The sequence below is a fragment of the Dermochelys coriacea genome, chromosome 11 (genome assembly GCF_009764565.3).
Source record: "Dermochelys coriacea isolate rDerCor1 chromosome 11, rDerCor1.pri.v4, whole genome shotgun sequence".
Taxonomy (NCBI): Eukaryota; Metazoa; Chordata; order Testudines; family Dermochelyidae; genus Dermochelys; species Dermochelys coriacea.
The window spans coordinates 46,080,592-46,097,329 of NC_050078.2; the positions used below are offsets into that span (position 1 = coordinate 46,080,592).

The 16,738-nt window shown below is 39.9% G+C and overlaps 1 protein-coding gene across 8 annotated transcripts in view; it reads right to left on the minus strand.

Moving 5' to 3' along the window:
- Positions 1–16,738, minus strand: part of CCDC141 (coiled-coil domain containing 141) — a 174,065-nt gene that overhangs the window by 98,599 nt on the left and 58,728 nt on the right. For 7 of the 8 annotated variants that reach the window (XM_038422084.2, XM_043505412.1, XM_043505409.1 and 4 more), the window contains one exon: positions 15,784–15,903. In XM_038422084.2, the coding sequence (XP_038278012.1) occupies positions 15,784–15,903 (120 nt within the window). Of the gene's footprint in view, positions 1–5,463; positions 5,599–15,783; positions 15,904–16,738 lie in introns of those variants that run through there. The other variant, XM_038422086.2, reaches the window with a different exon arrangement.

Here is a 16,738-nt window from a genome sequence, read left to right on the forward strand (position 1 = left end):
GTAGGGATGAGGAGTTTAGCCTGCGTACTTCCATTCATTCCTTGACCTCTTTTCTGAGACTGTCCATTGTGGCAATGGCTTTGTGATAGAAACTTGTTCAAAGAGATCAGCAGCTAATTTTACATAGGCCATTGAATGGTGATGAAGGTAGTAACTTTCACTCACTACTGACTTGGGCTGGATTTGGACCAGCAGCCAAGTGAAAGGCTTCCTCCAGTCCCCTGAAATATCCAGTCCCCTTCTTACTTGTTTATAGAACGTCAAGCCTACTTAAGATAGATCAGTGTTGATAAATGCAAGGTAATTCACACTGAAAGGAGTAATCTGAACTACTCATACACCTCACTGGATTCTAAATTAACTGGAACAACTTGGGACACAGACCTGGGCATCATTGTGGACAGCTCAATAATGCTCAGTATGCAGCTGCAGCCAAAGCTGCAAACAAAATGTTCAGAGGCATAAAGAGTAGGATGGAAAATATGAATGAAATTTTATCATGTCACTGTATCCTCTCTCTTCAAATACTATATTTTGTTCTGTTCACCCTATCTCAATAAAAGCAGAGGGGGTTCAGAGATGGGTAACAAAAATAATTAGAAAAATATGGAGGGAAAATCCAGATAAAGAGAGATTAAAAGATTGCGACAGTTTCGTTTACAGAAGAGACTAATATGAGGAGATACAACAAGTATATATAAAATAATCAATGGTAGAGTGGAAGCAAATTGGGTTCTACTATTTACACTTTCTTATAAAACAAGAACAAGGTGACATGCAATGATAAATGGAATATTTTTACTTAGACAATTAGCTTGTGGTTCTCACTGCCACAAGATATTATTGAGACCAAGAGTTTAGTGGGATTCAAAAAAAAGACCACACATTTAAATGGATACAGAGTTACAAGGGATTTGGGGAAAAAAACACATTTGTAAGAGATATGCTCTCTCATGCTTCACCAGCCTCTAACTGAGGGGATTAGGAAGAAACTTCTCTCTGGATAGGTTATCCCATTTCTACCCACTTTAGCGTTTCTTGCACCTTCCTCTGAAGCCACAGTAATGGCCTCAAAGACAGGACTGGCCTTGCTTGATGCAGTATGTCAATTCCCATGTTCTTATATAACCAAAGTCCAGATGATACCTATACGTGGAAGAACCCATGTGGGGGACACGAGTATTTGTAAAAAGAAACTTGCAGTGTGTGAAACAAACTCTGCAGCTGGGGTGAGTGTTGTCTTCCCTTCCTCTACAAAAGATTCAGAAAGCTCAGCCCCAAGAACCTGAGATCTCAGGAAATCTACTGAAGACATGGGTCATCTGCAGAGTGACCTTGTATCTCTGCATAGAATCTGGGGACCAGTGCCACCTAGTCATAGAACACCCCTCCACAGCCTGCAGTTGACCCATGGAAAAGTTCATATAACCATAGGTTGTATTAGTTTTACAGCAGAATGGCTGCTATTTTCTGAAGTGGGGAGGAAGACAAGGCATGTACATTACAACTGGTTGAAAATTTTCCAACAGAACATTTTGCTGTTGGAAAATGCAAGTTTGCTGACAGCAAAATGTATGACAGAAACATGTCGATTTTTGATATTTTATTTAGAACAAAAGCCCCTCCCCCAACATTAGATAATATCAAAACCTTCTGTTCAGACATTTTCAGAATGGAACATTTTTATTTTTTGTTTCAACAATTGGAATTAAATGTTTTGATCAATTCCAAATGAATTTTTTCCCCCAGAATTTCATTTTTCAGGAAATTTTGAAATGTTTGTTTTCATTTTGTTCTGGAACAGAAAAAAATTTCCAACTCAGGGAATGTCTCACTTAACAGAAAATCTGATTCCTGCTTTGCTGAAACATACATGCACCCTCTCCCCAGGTTTCCTCACTCCTGCAAACTTGGCCCCACAGCATGAGCTATAAGGGATAGTGTGCCCAAAGGGCTGTCCTCTCATCCATACAAGAACCCTCAGAGCACAGTCTGGTCCTAGGTTGTTAGGGTCCAGTTTTGCCCTACAGGAGGACCACACACAAGCATCCCTGGCGCAAACTGAGCTCATTATTTTTAAATACACCCATTCTGTACCCTAGACAATATGGCTGTTTTCGGATTATTCATGTCCCTTTTCAATTTACATGTGCCACCAGGGAATTGTTTAAAATTGCACAATTCCCCCACCCTTCTCAGAAATACCATGCTAATAGTGCAGATCTTTGGACCCTAGAATTGGACCTTTTCAGGTCCCCAAAGAAAAAAGAAATGGATTAATATCTGGGGACAAAATACAACAATCCATTCAATTTGCCAGCGATTGATATAAAATTGTATTGCAAAATCTGTTACTTGCTTTTTTTTTTTTTTAAAAAAAAGCTCTGTAGAGGAAGCAATAACCTTTAGTATGTATATTTTACCAGTTAAAGAAACACTGAAATATATTCTCTAAAGTAAGACTTTTCTTTCATAAAATCATGCCTTTGTCCCTCTACTCTAATTTCTGCTTGGCAAAAATGAGAATTTCAAGACTGACTACATTCTACTGTTCTTTATACATTTCCTTTTTTATTTAAAGGAATTGTTTTTGTTTTACAAAACAGAAGGCACAGTCCCTGTGAAGACAGAGGGCACAGACCCTTACATATATTGCACTCTAATGGGTCTACTTGTATGAATAAATGCTGCAGGATTTGCTTCATAGGGCCACTCCTGTGAGATACTCAATTCCATCAGCTCCCATCAACTGCAGGTACTGACTGCATTTTATGATGAGATCCTACATGACTTTTCATTTATATTTCAACATATTGATATCGGAATAGATAGTGTGAATTAATTTAGAAAACAACAATGAAATACATTCCTATGAAGCTAGGGTCCGTTAACAGGGCCTGCCCTAGTGGCATTAGTAAGGGTAAAGTGCCAAGAAAGTTCAGCAGCAGATGTTTTTGCTGATTTTGTAATGGAAGAAATAGTTAGATCTCAAAATAAAAATAAAATACTACTTTTGCAAGAACAAATGATATTTTCCTAATGCAATAGCATGGACTCTGCTTACAGAGAGGTGCAATGAATGTTCTACATTGTTTCAGCGCATTGCGATGAGTAAGTTACAACTCCAGCTAGTGAGGCTCTGATTATAAGGAAATGACTCCACTAACAGTGAAATGACTGCACTTTAGCTGGCTTTCACTAGAATAACATTCATACATTTGCCTTCATTCTAGGTTGCCCAATATTCACCTTCTAGATGATTTTTAGGCAACGGTCGATTTATTTGAAGAACCACATTAAACATGTGCCTCTTTTACACTTAAAACAGTTTATGCTTTAACCTTTCAATCAAACTGAAAATGGCAATTTATTGCAATAATTAAACTTTTTAAAAGAATTCCATACATATTACATCCATGGACACTTTCTAAAGACATTAAATGTAGCTAGATCCATTTGATAGCCTATATGATTTTGTGATGACCAGGTTCCAGCTCATGCCAAGGTCCCCATCTCTCAGCTGAACAATATATATGACAAATTGACAAATATATGGCTGGAATCCGTCGAGCTCATCTCTGTGTTAGTATTGTTAAAATATGTATTAGAATTATAAAAATGAGTTTAGTGCTTAGATTTTACTGAAGGTTTGTGAGTTGCTGTATGCATTAATCTCACTTATAACAACACATGTATCCCACATTGTAAGGTAATATTTGAGCAGTTGTATTGTGAGCCTCTGATTGTGTGTAAATCACCAGATACAAGAGACACATTATTTAATGTGAAGGGAGGATCTTCAATAGAAGAACGTAAGAATGACCATACTGGGTCAGACCAAAGGTCCATCTAGCCCAGTATCCTGTCTTCCGACAGTGGCTAATGACAGGTGCCCCGGAGGGAATGAACAGAACAGGTAATGTTAGATGGGGTGGGATCTGAGTTACTACTGGGAATTCTTTCCTGGGTATCTGGCTGGTGAATCTTGCCCATATGCTCAGGGTTCAGTTGATCGCCATATTTGGAGTCGGGAAGGAATTTTCCTCCAGGGCAGATTGGAAGAGGCCCTGGAGGTTTTTCACCTTCCTCTGTAGCAGGGGGCACGGGTCACTTGCTGGAGGATTCTCTGCTCCTTGAAGTCTTTAAACCATGATTTGAGGACTTCAATAGCTCAGTCACAGGTGAGAGGTTTATCACAGGAATGGGTGGGTGAGATTCTGTGGCCTGCATTGTGCAGAAGATCAGACTAGATGATCATAATGGTCCCTTCTGACCTTAATATCTCTGAATCTATGAATCTAGGTAATCATCAAGTGATCCAGGTGTTATGCCTGTCCCAAAAGGAAAGGTCCCCTGATACTGGACAGACTATTGTGGAATGTTGCAACTGGAATTTCCCTATGTACTGTCAACAAGAGGACAAAAGTCTTTTGTTATTCTGCCTTCTTCCCAATGAAGATGAGTCATGCAAGTGTACTTCTCCTATCAGCTGAGCTTGCAGCTCAGAGCACATGATAGAAGGGGAAATAAAACAATAAAGAACTAATTATCTCTCTTGGGCTTGGACTCTGGGAGGCAAAGTGTTTCTAGGTATAAGCAAGAGATCCCCAGCAGCTGAGCCTGGGTTAGCCCTCAAGGACATATATAGCTTGCTATAGAAGCATATATTATCTTTCAAAACTTAAGACTGTGATTCATGTATGTATCTATGTTTACCTGCTTTAATCTTGTAAATAACTCTCTGGTTTCCTTTAAATTGTTTATTATAGGATTGGCTACAAGCATTGTCCTTGGTGTGAGATTTAAAGTACAACTGAATGGGGGTAACTGCCTGGTCCTTTGGGACTTGAAGTAACCTGAAGACTACTGTGATTCCTGGTGTAAGGGATCATCTATCACAAAGACACACTCACCTGGGTGGTGAGATAGATCAGAGTACCCAAGGGACTGTCTGTGACTCCATGTTAAGGCTGTTGTAGTGCCTGAGGAGTTTACACTTGATATTTGGTTGGTGAAATCTAAGTATAGCTCTCACAACCCATTTGGGGTTTGTACCCTGGTTCCTAACAGTCTGCCCTGAGGTTGGTACTCATGGTCTTGAGTCACTACAGGCAGCAGTACAGATCTCTACTAAAAATTCACTGCGTTTTCTTTACAGTCCCTACAGTGAGTTTCTGAAGCATTTATATACTATTTTTAGTATGCAATTTTATAATTTTATTTTTTATAAGGAAAGGCTTACCAAGGGCATGGAAACTCAATGGAGAAAATTCTGGTCAGTTCTGTCTGTTCTTCAGCTTTCTAAGTGTTAACGCTATAAAAGTCTGTTACTTGGCAATAAAATATTTCTGTTACTTGTCACCACCAGAAAGAACACAAAGCTTGCCATTATCCTGACTTTTCAGTTTGACAGAGATATGTGAATATCTCTGACCCATTAAAGACACATGGCACTGTATATACCTGTGCTCAGTTTGTCTCCACAGGTCATGCCATTATTCTCATTTTTCTTCTCACAGTAGTAGCCTTTTAAACTGTAGCTTTCACTCTTCCATTTGGAAAGGAAATTGAGCTCCTTCTGGATCCCTTGATTGATTTTGTTCTTTTAAGAGGATTAGAGCTGATAGACAAGAACGTGAAATTATTTTGTTATTTTTAAAATAAAAGCCTCAAACTTTTTCTTCACAAAATGCTGTGGGTTTTCAAAAACATTTCATGTAATTGCCTGAAGTAAGTAGATATACCTACTGGTTCAGCTGAAGGAAAACATAAAAATCCCTAATGCCATGTCTACACGTACAGAGCTGCAGCTGTACCAATGCAGCTGCACCGCTGCAGCATGTCTGGTGAAGACGCTCTACACCAATGGGAGAGAGTTCTCCCATCAGCATAATAACACCACCTCTCTGCATCTCCATCTGTGTACCACAGCAGCAGCCCCGCCGGAGGAGGGGGCTGGAGGGCAGGGGTGGGAGTTCTGCTCCTTTTCCTGCTGGGAGGGACAGTGGGAAAAGGAGCAGCTCCTTCAGCAGCTGTACTGACCCCAGCCTGGCCCCCCCAGCTGTGTCTTTGGCACAGCAGGAGGAGGACAGACCCCTCCCACCCTCCAGGTAACATGGGATGGATGTGGGGAGGGGACAGGGAGAGTGTGGGAGCCCTGGGCTTGGGTGTGAGGAGTCACGTGGGAAGGTCATGTGCTCCCCCTTAGCTGGTGGCTCCCCCACCTACTGGTAAGACATGGATTTTACTTGCACCTATGGTCCTGCCCAAATAGAAGTCGGCAAATAGGTCTGTCCTAAACAAAGGACTGTGTGCTTGCCTTAATTTGCATTTAAGCAGTGAACAGAATCATCAAGCAAGAAGGGAAGACAAAGAAAGTTCAAACAGGTTAAAAAAATTCAGCAGGGAATATCCTTACACATGGACTCATAGTTCCCTGGATCTTAGCTGGACATGCTTTTCAAGAGGGAGGACTGATACTAAAAAGAAGAGACAAACACTCCCAGGCACCCCTCTCTCTCCCTTTCCCTGCCCATTACATTCACTGCACCTGAGGAAACAAAGGCAGCAGCTGTTGGATGCTCTGTGGGAGGTGTCCTGACCTAAAGAGTTTGGTCAGTGTAAGTCTGTTGAAAGCATGTGGTGAGAAAACTTTCTGCTTTGAATTTAATGTAGTTTGTTAAGTTAGGCACTAGTAAGCATTTTATCTTTATTTTTCTTGTAACCATTTTTTACTTTTATGGCTCATTACTTGTACTCACTTAAAATCTCTCTCTTTGCAGTTAATAAACTTCATTTATTGCTTTATCTAATTCAGTGTGTTCACGCTGAAGTGTCTGAGTAACAAGGTATAACAAGTCGTGTGCATGTTATTCCCTTAAAGGAATAATGGCCTCAGTATATTTGTATTGTCTAGGAGAGGGCTGGGTAGTACAGGACATATGTTTCTGGAGTGTGTTGGTAATATTGGTGATCATCCTGCAGTATAACCAAAGCTGGTAAGAGCCAGAGCATGGCTGATAGGCTGCAACACACAGAGACACATAGCTGGGAGCTAAGACTTACATGCTGGTGGCTGCTTGTGAGCAGCCCAGGCTGGACGCTACAGCAGCAGAGCAGTCTAAAGGGCACCCCAGGATACAGGGCAGGGGTGACACAGCTACTCAGTCTGGATTGTACCCTGGTTTGTCACAGACAGTGACAGAGTCTTGTCAACCTCTTTGGGCCTGTAAATATAATCTAAATACAACTATGCTAAGGTGGGTCAGAGAGTTTTTTAAGAGCAAATGAACTCTACACCACTCTTGCAGTGCTCCAGTATGGGCCCATGCATAGTACTACTACATATAAATCATACTTGCATAGCTGGGGAGCTGAGGGACTGAAAACCCTTCCAAGAACTAAGGTCTCTACCACTAGAGCCAAAGGAGAAGTACCATTATCTTCTCTGTAGGCCCACACAACATCACATACTTGTAAAGAGCCCAACCCTAGATTCATAGATTCATAGATACTAAGGTCAGAAGGGACCATTCTGATCATCTAGTCCGACCTCCTGCACAACGCAGGCCACAGTATCTCACCCACCCACTCCTACGAAAAACCTCACCTATGTCTGAGCTATTGAAGTCCTCAAATCGTGGTTTAAAGACTTGAAGGAGCAGAGAATCCTCCCTCAAGTGACCCATGCCCCATGCTACAGAGGAAGGCGAAAAACCTCCAGGGCCTCTTCCAATCTGCCCTGGAGGAAAATTCCTTCCTGACCCCAAATATGGCGATCAGCTAAACCCTGAGAATATGGGCAAGATTCACCAGCCAGATACTACAGAAAATTCTTTCCTGGGTAACTCAGATCCCATCCATCTAATATCCCATCTCAGGGGATTAGGCCTATTTACCCTGAATATTTAAAGATCAATTAATTACCAAAATCACATTATCCCATCATACCATCTCCTCCATAAACTTATCGAGTAGAATCTTAAAGCCAGATAGATCTTTTGCCTCCACTGCTTCCCTTGGAAGGCTATTCCAAAACTTCACTCCTCTGATGGTTAGAAACCTTCAAATACTTACTAGATAGCCCATGCGTAACTCTCTCTTCCCCACCCGTTGTAGCGGACACTTAAAGGGGCAATGCCTCTTTTCTTCCAGCTAGCTGGACAAAGACCTGCTGTATGGAAGGATGCAGTGAGCACATTTTATTTTTGAGTTGATGGAATTTATTTATTCCAGGAAGGTAACTTAGACAGTCTAAGTAATTGGTGCCTTTTAAAAGACTATTCAGACATTCTCCAGTTAACCACAAAGCTACAGAAAGTACACTTATCTGGGTCTGATGTAACGTCCCCCTTACAGTATTTCTCAAACATGAACTGAAAGGATCTTCCCACACCTTCCCCATATTATCTGATAGGAACTGGCATTTATGACAGTTCATACACTGACTTCTGAGGTGATAGAAACTACATTCTGAAGTTAATGCAGAACATTGACCATTTTTTAATTAGAACACAAGTTGGACACTAAAGAGAGCTCCAGAGGGGGAAGTAATTCTAACTATAGTTATAATGATTCCAGAAAAATTCAATTTTATTTTTTTTCCTATTAGTAATGAGACCGCTTCCAATTTATGTGCTTTAAAAACTGGTGCCGGCTTTTAATTGGGTAGAACATTAAAGAATCAGACACATAAAACAAACTGTTCATTAAAAGAAAGTAGAAGAATTTTGAAAAATTAATATAGTTGTTTTACTATTTGGAGACTTACAAAGCTTCTGCTTTGAGATTTTTCAGCTTCAGATATCATCTTTTTGTTTAAATTAGATGATATGCAGCAGTGCCTTAGTCTTATATAGTATTTTATAGCTTTCTTGATTCATCTAGTTATCATCCCAGACAATGTAAGCTTGATTTACTAAAGCAATACTTTCTATGGGTGTTTTACAATTTCATTACATATCACTAGTAAAGCAGTCATGATACATAATGAATGTTCAGTTCAAGCAACAGACTGGTCAGAGACTAGGAAAAGAATTGCACGTAGCAATAATTTTATCAGTTTGAAAACAACCCAGGTAACTCCAAAATACAAGGTGCCCAGCAAAGATAGCACATTTTTAATATAGTTTCTAAGCACATGCTCCCAGCTGGAATTTACAACAATACAAGGTTCAGTTCTGCTGTTCAAAAAAGCAACTAATCTCTCTTTGAGCATCTTGTAGCAGGCTGTGCTGCAAAATAGTTCTCCTCAGGGATACTGCCATCCTCTCAAAAGTGCATTAGGCTGGATAGTTGTAGCACTTGGAAGTGCTGATATACATTAATATTCTTTCAATGTGAATGTAGATTTAATTCTTTTAGAGAAAAATGTTTGTTCTACAGAAAGCAGCGTGAAATTCTAGTGTTCTATTTTTCCACTACTCTGTTTTTTGGCTCAATGCTATTCAATATCTATATCAATGATTTGGAAGGAAATGCAAAAAAATTGCTTGATCAAGTTCACGGATGATACAAAAATTAGTGGAATGGTAAATGATAACAGTTCAATTCGAGATTGATCTGGATCCCTGCGCAAGCTGGAGTTGTTTGAATAACATGTATTTCAATACAGCCAATTGCAAGTTCATACATCTAGGAACAAAGAATGTAGACCACATTTAGAAGGTGGAGGACTGCATCCAGTGAAGCAGTGACTCTGGACTTAGGGGTCATAATGGATATTATTTATGTCTATGCACTGGTGAGACCATTAATGGAATAATGTGTCCAGTTCTGGCATTCACACTTTGAAAAGGATATTGAAAAATTGGAAAGGGTTCAGAAAAGAGAGGCAAGAATTATTTGAGATAAGGAAAAGCTGCCTTAAAGCGAACGAGTTTCCTAAGTCTATCTAGCTTATCAAACATCAGGGTAAAAGGGATCTTGATCATGGTGTACAAGACACACACTGGGAAATTTCTGACAGTCGAGGGCTCCTCAGTCTAGCAGACAAAGGCATTACCAAGATCTAATGGGCTGGAAGATGAAGCTGAATAAACTCAGACAAGAAATAGGGCAAAAAAATGTAAGGGGAACGCTGATGGTAATTAGCCATTACAATAGCTCAAAGATATGATGGACTCTCCATTGCTTGACATTTTAAAATCAAGATTGGGTATCTTTTTGAGAAATAAACTGTAGCTCAACCACAAGATAAGGGATTGATGCAGGAATTACTTGGTGAAATTCTTTAGTATATATTATGCAGCATGTCAGCAGACTAGAGGATCAGAATGATCCTTTCTGGTCTAAAAATCTATGAATATATGTAATTTTGCTTCTAGCTAAGTTCCGGGAAATAAGACATGTTTTTCTGCAGAGATTTGAGCTTCCTATAACACTTTCATAGAGAGGTTTTATAAACGTACATATTTAAAATTTGTAAAAATACTAATAAAGGATACTTGATGAGGCAGAACCCTGAATCTGCTAGTGTAACAGCTGGCAAACCAGGCAGGACAGCCCGAACTGTAATGATGATGGAAGCTAGCACAGCATTTGCTGTGAACTATACCAGAAATGATGATCAGATGTACATCTTTCAGAGTAGCAGCCGTGTTAGTCTGTATTCGCAAAAAGAAAAGGAGTACTTGTGGCACCTTAGAGACTAACAAATTTATTTGAGCATAAGCTTTCATGAGCTACAACTCACTTCATTGGATGCAGTGAGCTGTAGCTCATGACAGTTTATGCTCAAATACATTTGTTAGTCTCTAAGGTGCCAGATGTACATCTGTAGCTGCTACAATGTAATGACAACCAAAATGTGATTTAGCATGAAGAAAGCTTTCTCCAGTTACAAATGTAATCAGAACAGGATTGCATGTACAGTGCAGAAATTTAAAATGTGGTTATCTCATCCGGGGAGAGCATCAGATTTTGGAGGCTGCCCTAAAAGCTGCAAAATATTGCAGATTCAAAATCCTGCAATTCAAGGTTGAGGCAATAGCTCTTTGGGGACATTTAAATAAGGGTTTAAAAGGTGGTAAAAAGGCTCATATTTAGGGTGACCATATTTCCCAAAGTGAAAATGGGACACTGTATGGGGCTGGCCCCAGCCACTCGCCTGAGGCCCCGCCCCCTGTGGGGCTAGCCCACCCCCTCCCCGACTGTCACTGGTCACTTGAACCCTGCCAGCCCCCCACTTGAGGCTGTCACTGGAACTCTGCCTGCCCCTCCTTCAACCCAGCCTACCCACTGCATGGGGCTGGCATCTCCACTTTTCCCCCTGCACGTTCCTCCACACTACACCACACCAAAATTATTTTTTTCTTCTCCAAAAGTGGGCATTTGTCCCATTTGCTCTTACCAACTTGATCGGTTGGCAACAGCAAATGGGACAAATGCCCTCTTTTGCCAAAAAAGTTGGGATGGCTGGAACAGGGCTTAAGAAAGGGACTGTCCTGGCTAAAACGGGACGCATGGTCACCCTATACAGATTCATATATATGTGGGAAAGAGAGATGAAAGGGGAGGGCAGGAGCACATTTCAGAGACTTTCCTGACAGAAAGAAAAGGAGTACTTGTGGCACCTTAGAGACTAACAAATTTATTAGAGCATAAGCTTTCGTGAGCTACAGCTCACTTCATTGGATGCATGTAGCTCACGAAAGCTTATGCTCTAATAAATTTGTTAGTCTCTAAGGTGCCACAAGTACTCCTTTTCTTTTTGCGAATACAGACTAACACGGCTGCTACTCTGAAACCTTTCCTGACAGAGAGAGAGAGAGGGAGAGAATTGTTTTTGAGAAGTCCATCGGAGCTGGCCTTCATCAAACTGAGTTATGGTGTGACTAGTGGATCCTGAAATATAGAAATGAGCCTGCTACATCATTAAAGGGACATCTCTGCAGTTTGGAGATAAGAGATGATAACCTTATATCAGATGGAAGGTTTCACAGAAGACTAGGGACTGGGGACTTACAGATGCAAGGACATGTTCCACTGTGAAGTCACCAACAGGGAGATGCTGTAGAAGAAATTGGGCTACTGAATATCTTTCTGCTGATATTACTTAGTCTGAACTGGGAGCAATTCTGAACTTGGTATCAGCTTATGTTTCATTGTGCTTCTGCCATCAAGGCAAAACACCAGTATGACTAGTGATGACATTTACTATAAGCCTCTACCATTCTAACAAATTTTACAGAAACACTCATTTGAATACTCAAGCTGGAAATAAAATGTAGCAAAAGTGTCAAATTTCTCTTTCCCACTGCTTGTAATATTATCAGCTTAGTACAATGAAAATGTAACAGATACACAGACCTATAGCTCATCTTTCTATAATACATTTGCTGTGTGCAGCTTAAGCTAGCTTCTGTGTCCACAGTTCACATCAGAAGCATTGCATATATTCCACAAGATCTACTCAGTGAACTTGATTTCCCTGAGCTAGATCATGCTGCTAACAATAACAACAGAAGGATAAAGGTAAGCTGCACTAAGTTATGACTCTGTACGAAAAGCTTCCAATGCTAATCAACGCTCTAAAACAACATTATACGAAGAATGGGATACTGTGGAATGATTCACACAACCTGATTAGCTAATATATAGGGGAACAGTTATTTAGATAAACAATAAATAAATAAAATTATTTTATTGTGATAGTTCCTTGAGGCCCCAGCCATGGATCAGGGTCCACTGCTGTACAGACTGAAAATGCATACTTTATTATTTTTTAAAATATGGGTTATGGTATTTCTTCAACTGATATAGAAAATTGCAACAACAACTTCAGTACAGGCTTCAGAGTAGCAGCCGTGTTAGTCTGTATTCGCAAAAAGAAAAGGAGTACTTGTGGCACCTTAGAGACTAACGAATTTATTTGAGCATAAGCTTTCGTGAGCTACAGCTCACTTCATCGGATGCTGTAGCTCATGAAAGCTTATGCTCAAATAAATTTGTTAGTCTCTAAGGTGCCACAAGTACTCCTTTTCTTTTAACTTCAGTACAGTGAATTTCCTGGGGATTAATGATTATCTGGGTTTAGTGAGCCTTGATGGCACTCCAGACCATCAACTTCTCCCAGCAGGTTATAGTATTCCTTTGGAAAGGCCTTGTGACTCAATCATTATTGTTTAACCCCATCACTCCTAGTATTCAAAGCACTGTGCATCCTGCAGCAGAATGTGGTGATATGCCATTAAGAACCAATGTTTTCTAGACAAAAAAACTGTGACTTCAAATAGGATATATGAGGCACTTGGGATGGCATTAGGAGTGCATTTTTCCCTGCTTACCTGGTAGCACTGAAGCAGTTAACTATAAATTATGGAAACAAATTAATGGTCTATTAACCATCAAGCTTAAAAAAGATACAACTCCAGCCATTCAGAAACCTGGTCAGTTTTCAATCACCCTGACATCTGCTGGGAGAGCAATACAGCCGTGCACAGAGAATCAAGGAAGTTTTTGGAGAGTGTTGGGGACAACTTCCCAGTACAAGTGCTGGAGGATCCAACTAAGGGTCGTGCTCCTATTGACCTGCTGCTTACAAACAGGGAAGAATTGGTAGGGGAAGTAGAAGTGGGTGGCAATCTAGGCAGCAGTGACCATGAAATGGTTGAGTTCAGGATCCTCACAAAAAGAAAAAAGGAGTAGCAGCAAAATACGGACCCTGGACTTCAGAAAAGCAAACTTTGACTCCCTTAGGGAACTGATGGGCAGGATCCCCTGGGAGGCTAATATGAGGGGGAAAGGAGTCCGGAAGAGCTGGCTGTATTTTAAAGAAGCCTTATTAAGGGTGCAGGAACAAACCATCCCGATGTTCAGAAAGAATAGCAAATATGTCAGGCAACCAGCTTGGCTTAACAGTGAAATCTTCTGTGAGCTTAAACTCAAAAAGGAAGCTTTCAAGAAGTGGAAATTTGAACAGATGACTAGGAGTATAAAAATATTGCTAGAGCATACAGGTGAAGGCCAAGTCACAATTGGAGTTGCAGCTAGCAAGCGATGTGAAGGGTAACAAGAAGGGTTTCTACAGGTATGTTAGCAACAAGAAGGTGGTCAGGGAAAGTGTGGGACCCTTACTGAATGGGGGAGACAAACTAGTGACACATGATGTGAAAAAAGCTGAAGTACTCAATGCTTTTTTTGCCTTGGTCTTCACAGACAAGGTCAGCTCCCAGACTGCTGCACTGGGAAACACAGTATAGGAAGGAGGTGAGCAGCCATCAGTGGTGAAAGAACAGGTTAAGGACTATTTAGAAAAGCTGCATATGCACACGTCTATGGGGCTGGATCTAATGCATCCAAGGGTTCTGAGGGAGTTGACTGATGTGATTGCAGAACCATTGGCCATTATGTTTGAAAACTCATGGCGATCGGGGGAGATCCCAGACAATTGGAAAAAGGCAAATATAGTACCTATATTTTTAAAAGGGAAGAAAGAGAATCTGGGGAACTACAGACCAGTCAGCCTCACTTCAATCCCCAGCAAAATCATGGAGCAGGTCCTCAAGGAATCCATTTTGAAGCACTTGGAGGAGAGGAAGGTGATCAGGAACAGTAAACATGGATTCACCAAGGGCAAGTCATGCCTGACCAACCTGATTGCCTTCTATGATGAGATAACTGGCTCTGTGGATACGGGGAAAGTGGTGGATGTGATATATCTTGACTTTAGCAAAGCTTTTGATAGCAGCCTTCAACTATGTGAAGGGGGGTTCCAAAGAGGGTGGAGATCAGCTGTTCTCAGTGTTCTGGCAGATGACAGAACAAGAAGAAGTGGTCTCAAGTTGCAGTGTGGGAGGTCTAGGTTATTAGAAAACACTATTTCACTAGCAGGGTGATGAAACACTGGAATGGGTTACCTAGGGAGGTGGTAGAATCTCCATCCTTAGAGGTTGTTAAGGCCTAGCTTGACAAAGCCCTGTCTGGGATGATTTAGTTGGTATTGGTCCTGCTTTGAGCAGGGGATTGAACTAGATGACCTCCTGAGGTCTCTTCCAACCTGATATTCTATGATTCTAAGTTCAGTCACCTTTCAAAAACTTACATTTTTTTATGAACAAAGGTCTTGAGCACAAAACAGGCCTGCCCCATGAGACAAGTTCTCTGATCGCAACCGGTCTAAAATGGCACACCGAGCATTTTTCACTGTATTGTACCAACACTTTAGAGAACTATTACATTTACAACAAAATTAAGTAACTGCAGGAGAGTTCTAATATTTATGTGCTCTTTCTTTACATTTCTACACATTTCTTTTTCATATCAACATAATCTTTAACCCTACCCTCATCATTTATACAGCAGAGGAATAAAATTGTCCCATCATGTTATTTCAAACATATTGCTACAAATTCCTGTTGAAACCTACATTATACCCACTTTGTTGCCAAGTGATCTGCAGATTTCAGTGACAAAGCATTACAGTAATAGTGACTGGCCACCTAAACTCTCCCAAATTGTTTAACTACTTTCCTTAAGCCCTTGCAATGTTGTTTTTATTTCTAAATGACACATCTAGTTATTTGGCAATTATATTGAAGGGTGGTAGATAAACAAAATGTACAATTGCTTTATATTATCATGAATGTAGGAAAAAGCTAGGGTGAGAAAAACGGTACCAAGAACTTTGTGTGTGTAATACTAGCTATATTTAAAATAAAACTTCTCTTTCTCATATACACAAACATATAGATTGTACACATATACAGTGTGCGTGCATGTGTGTATATATATATAAAAATATAAATGATAGTTTTTTTCCTCTAATATTTTCATATTTCTTACCTTAGCTTTGAATTCCATTTCCTTGTGCTCATGAAGCAGCTCTTCATTTTCTGTTAAAGATGAGCCTAGATTTTGCTTATGTAGATAATCACTGATATTTTTCCTGTACCAAGATGTTAACTAGATAAAAAACAAAAATGTGATTTTCAAGAGTTGAGAAGAGTTTCAAAAGGCTGAGAAATAATTGTCCAACTTTTCAGATGTACTAAGTGAACCAATTTAATCTATAAATCAAGCCCAATTTTTAGATACATAGCACTGTGTTTTCATGTTTTAATTCAAAAGTTCATATACCTACATGAAATAGATCATGGGTCAAAGTGCACATATATGGGAATATATGTAACAAAACAATACTTGTTTTCCATAAAGTATGTCAAATTATTTATCAATCCGTACAGTGGGTGAGACTGAAGGAAAAGAAAAATCAGGTAGTAGTAACATGTGGAAGAAGACATACATAGTCTAAATTGGTAACGAAATCATACATTTTTCCTAGGAAAAATGCTCTTTCATGTACAGCAGGTGACTATAAATCTGAGCATATTTACAATGATGCATAAAAAGCAATGACTAAATGACCTGATAGATCTTTTCTAACTATAACTTCAATAATTCAATGAAGCTACTGTACTGCATTATAGAGTAATCTTTTGTATTCCAAAAAACAATTACAACTTGCTATATTGACTGTAACAAGAATATTCAGCAAACAAATGCAGTAGTTAATGTATCTCATAAATTGCACAGAATGACTTGCATCTACTTCTACTGGATTCACAGTAGGTACCTTATACATTCCTTGTAAACAACACATAGCAAAGATCCCTGAGTGAAGCTTTGCATTTTAAAATAGTACTGGGAATCAGTTAGTACCTACGAGACTTGCTCCAATCTTTTCCAAGTCTTGCAAAGCCACCACCATATTCTATATATCACGTTTAAAACTCCTTTG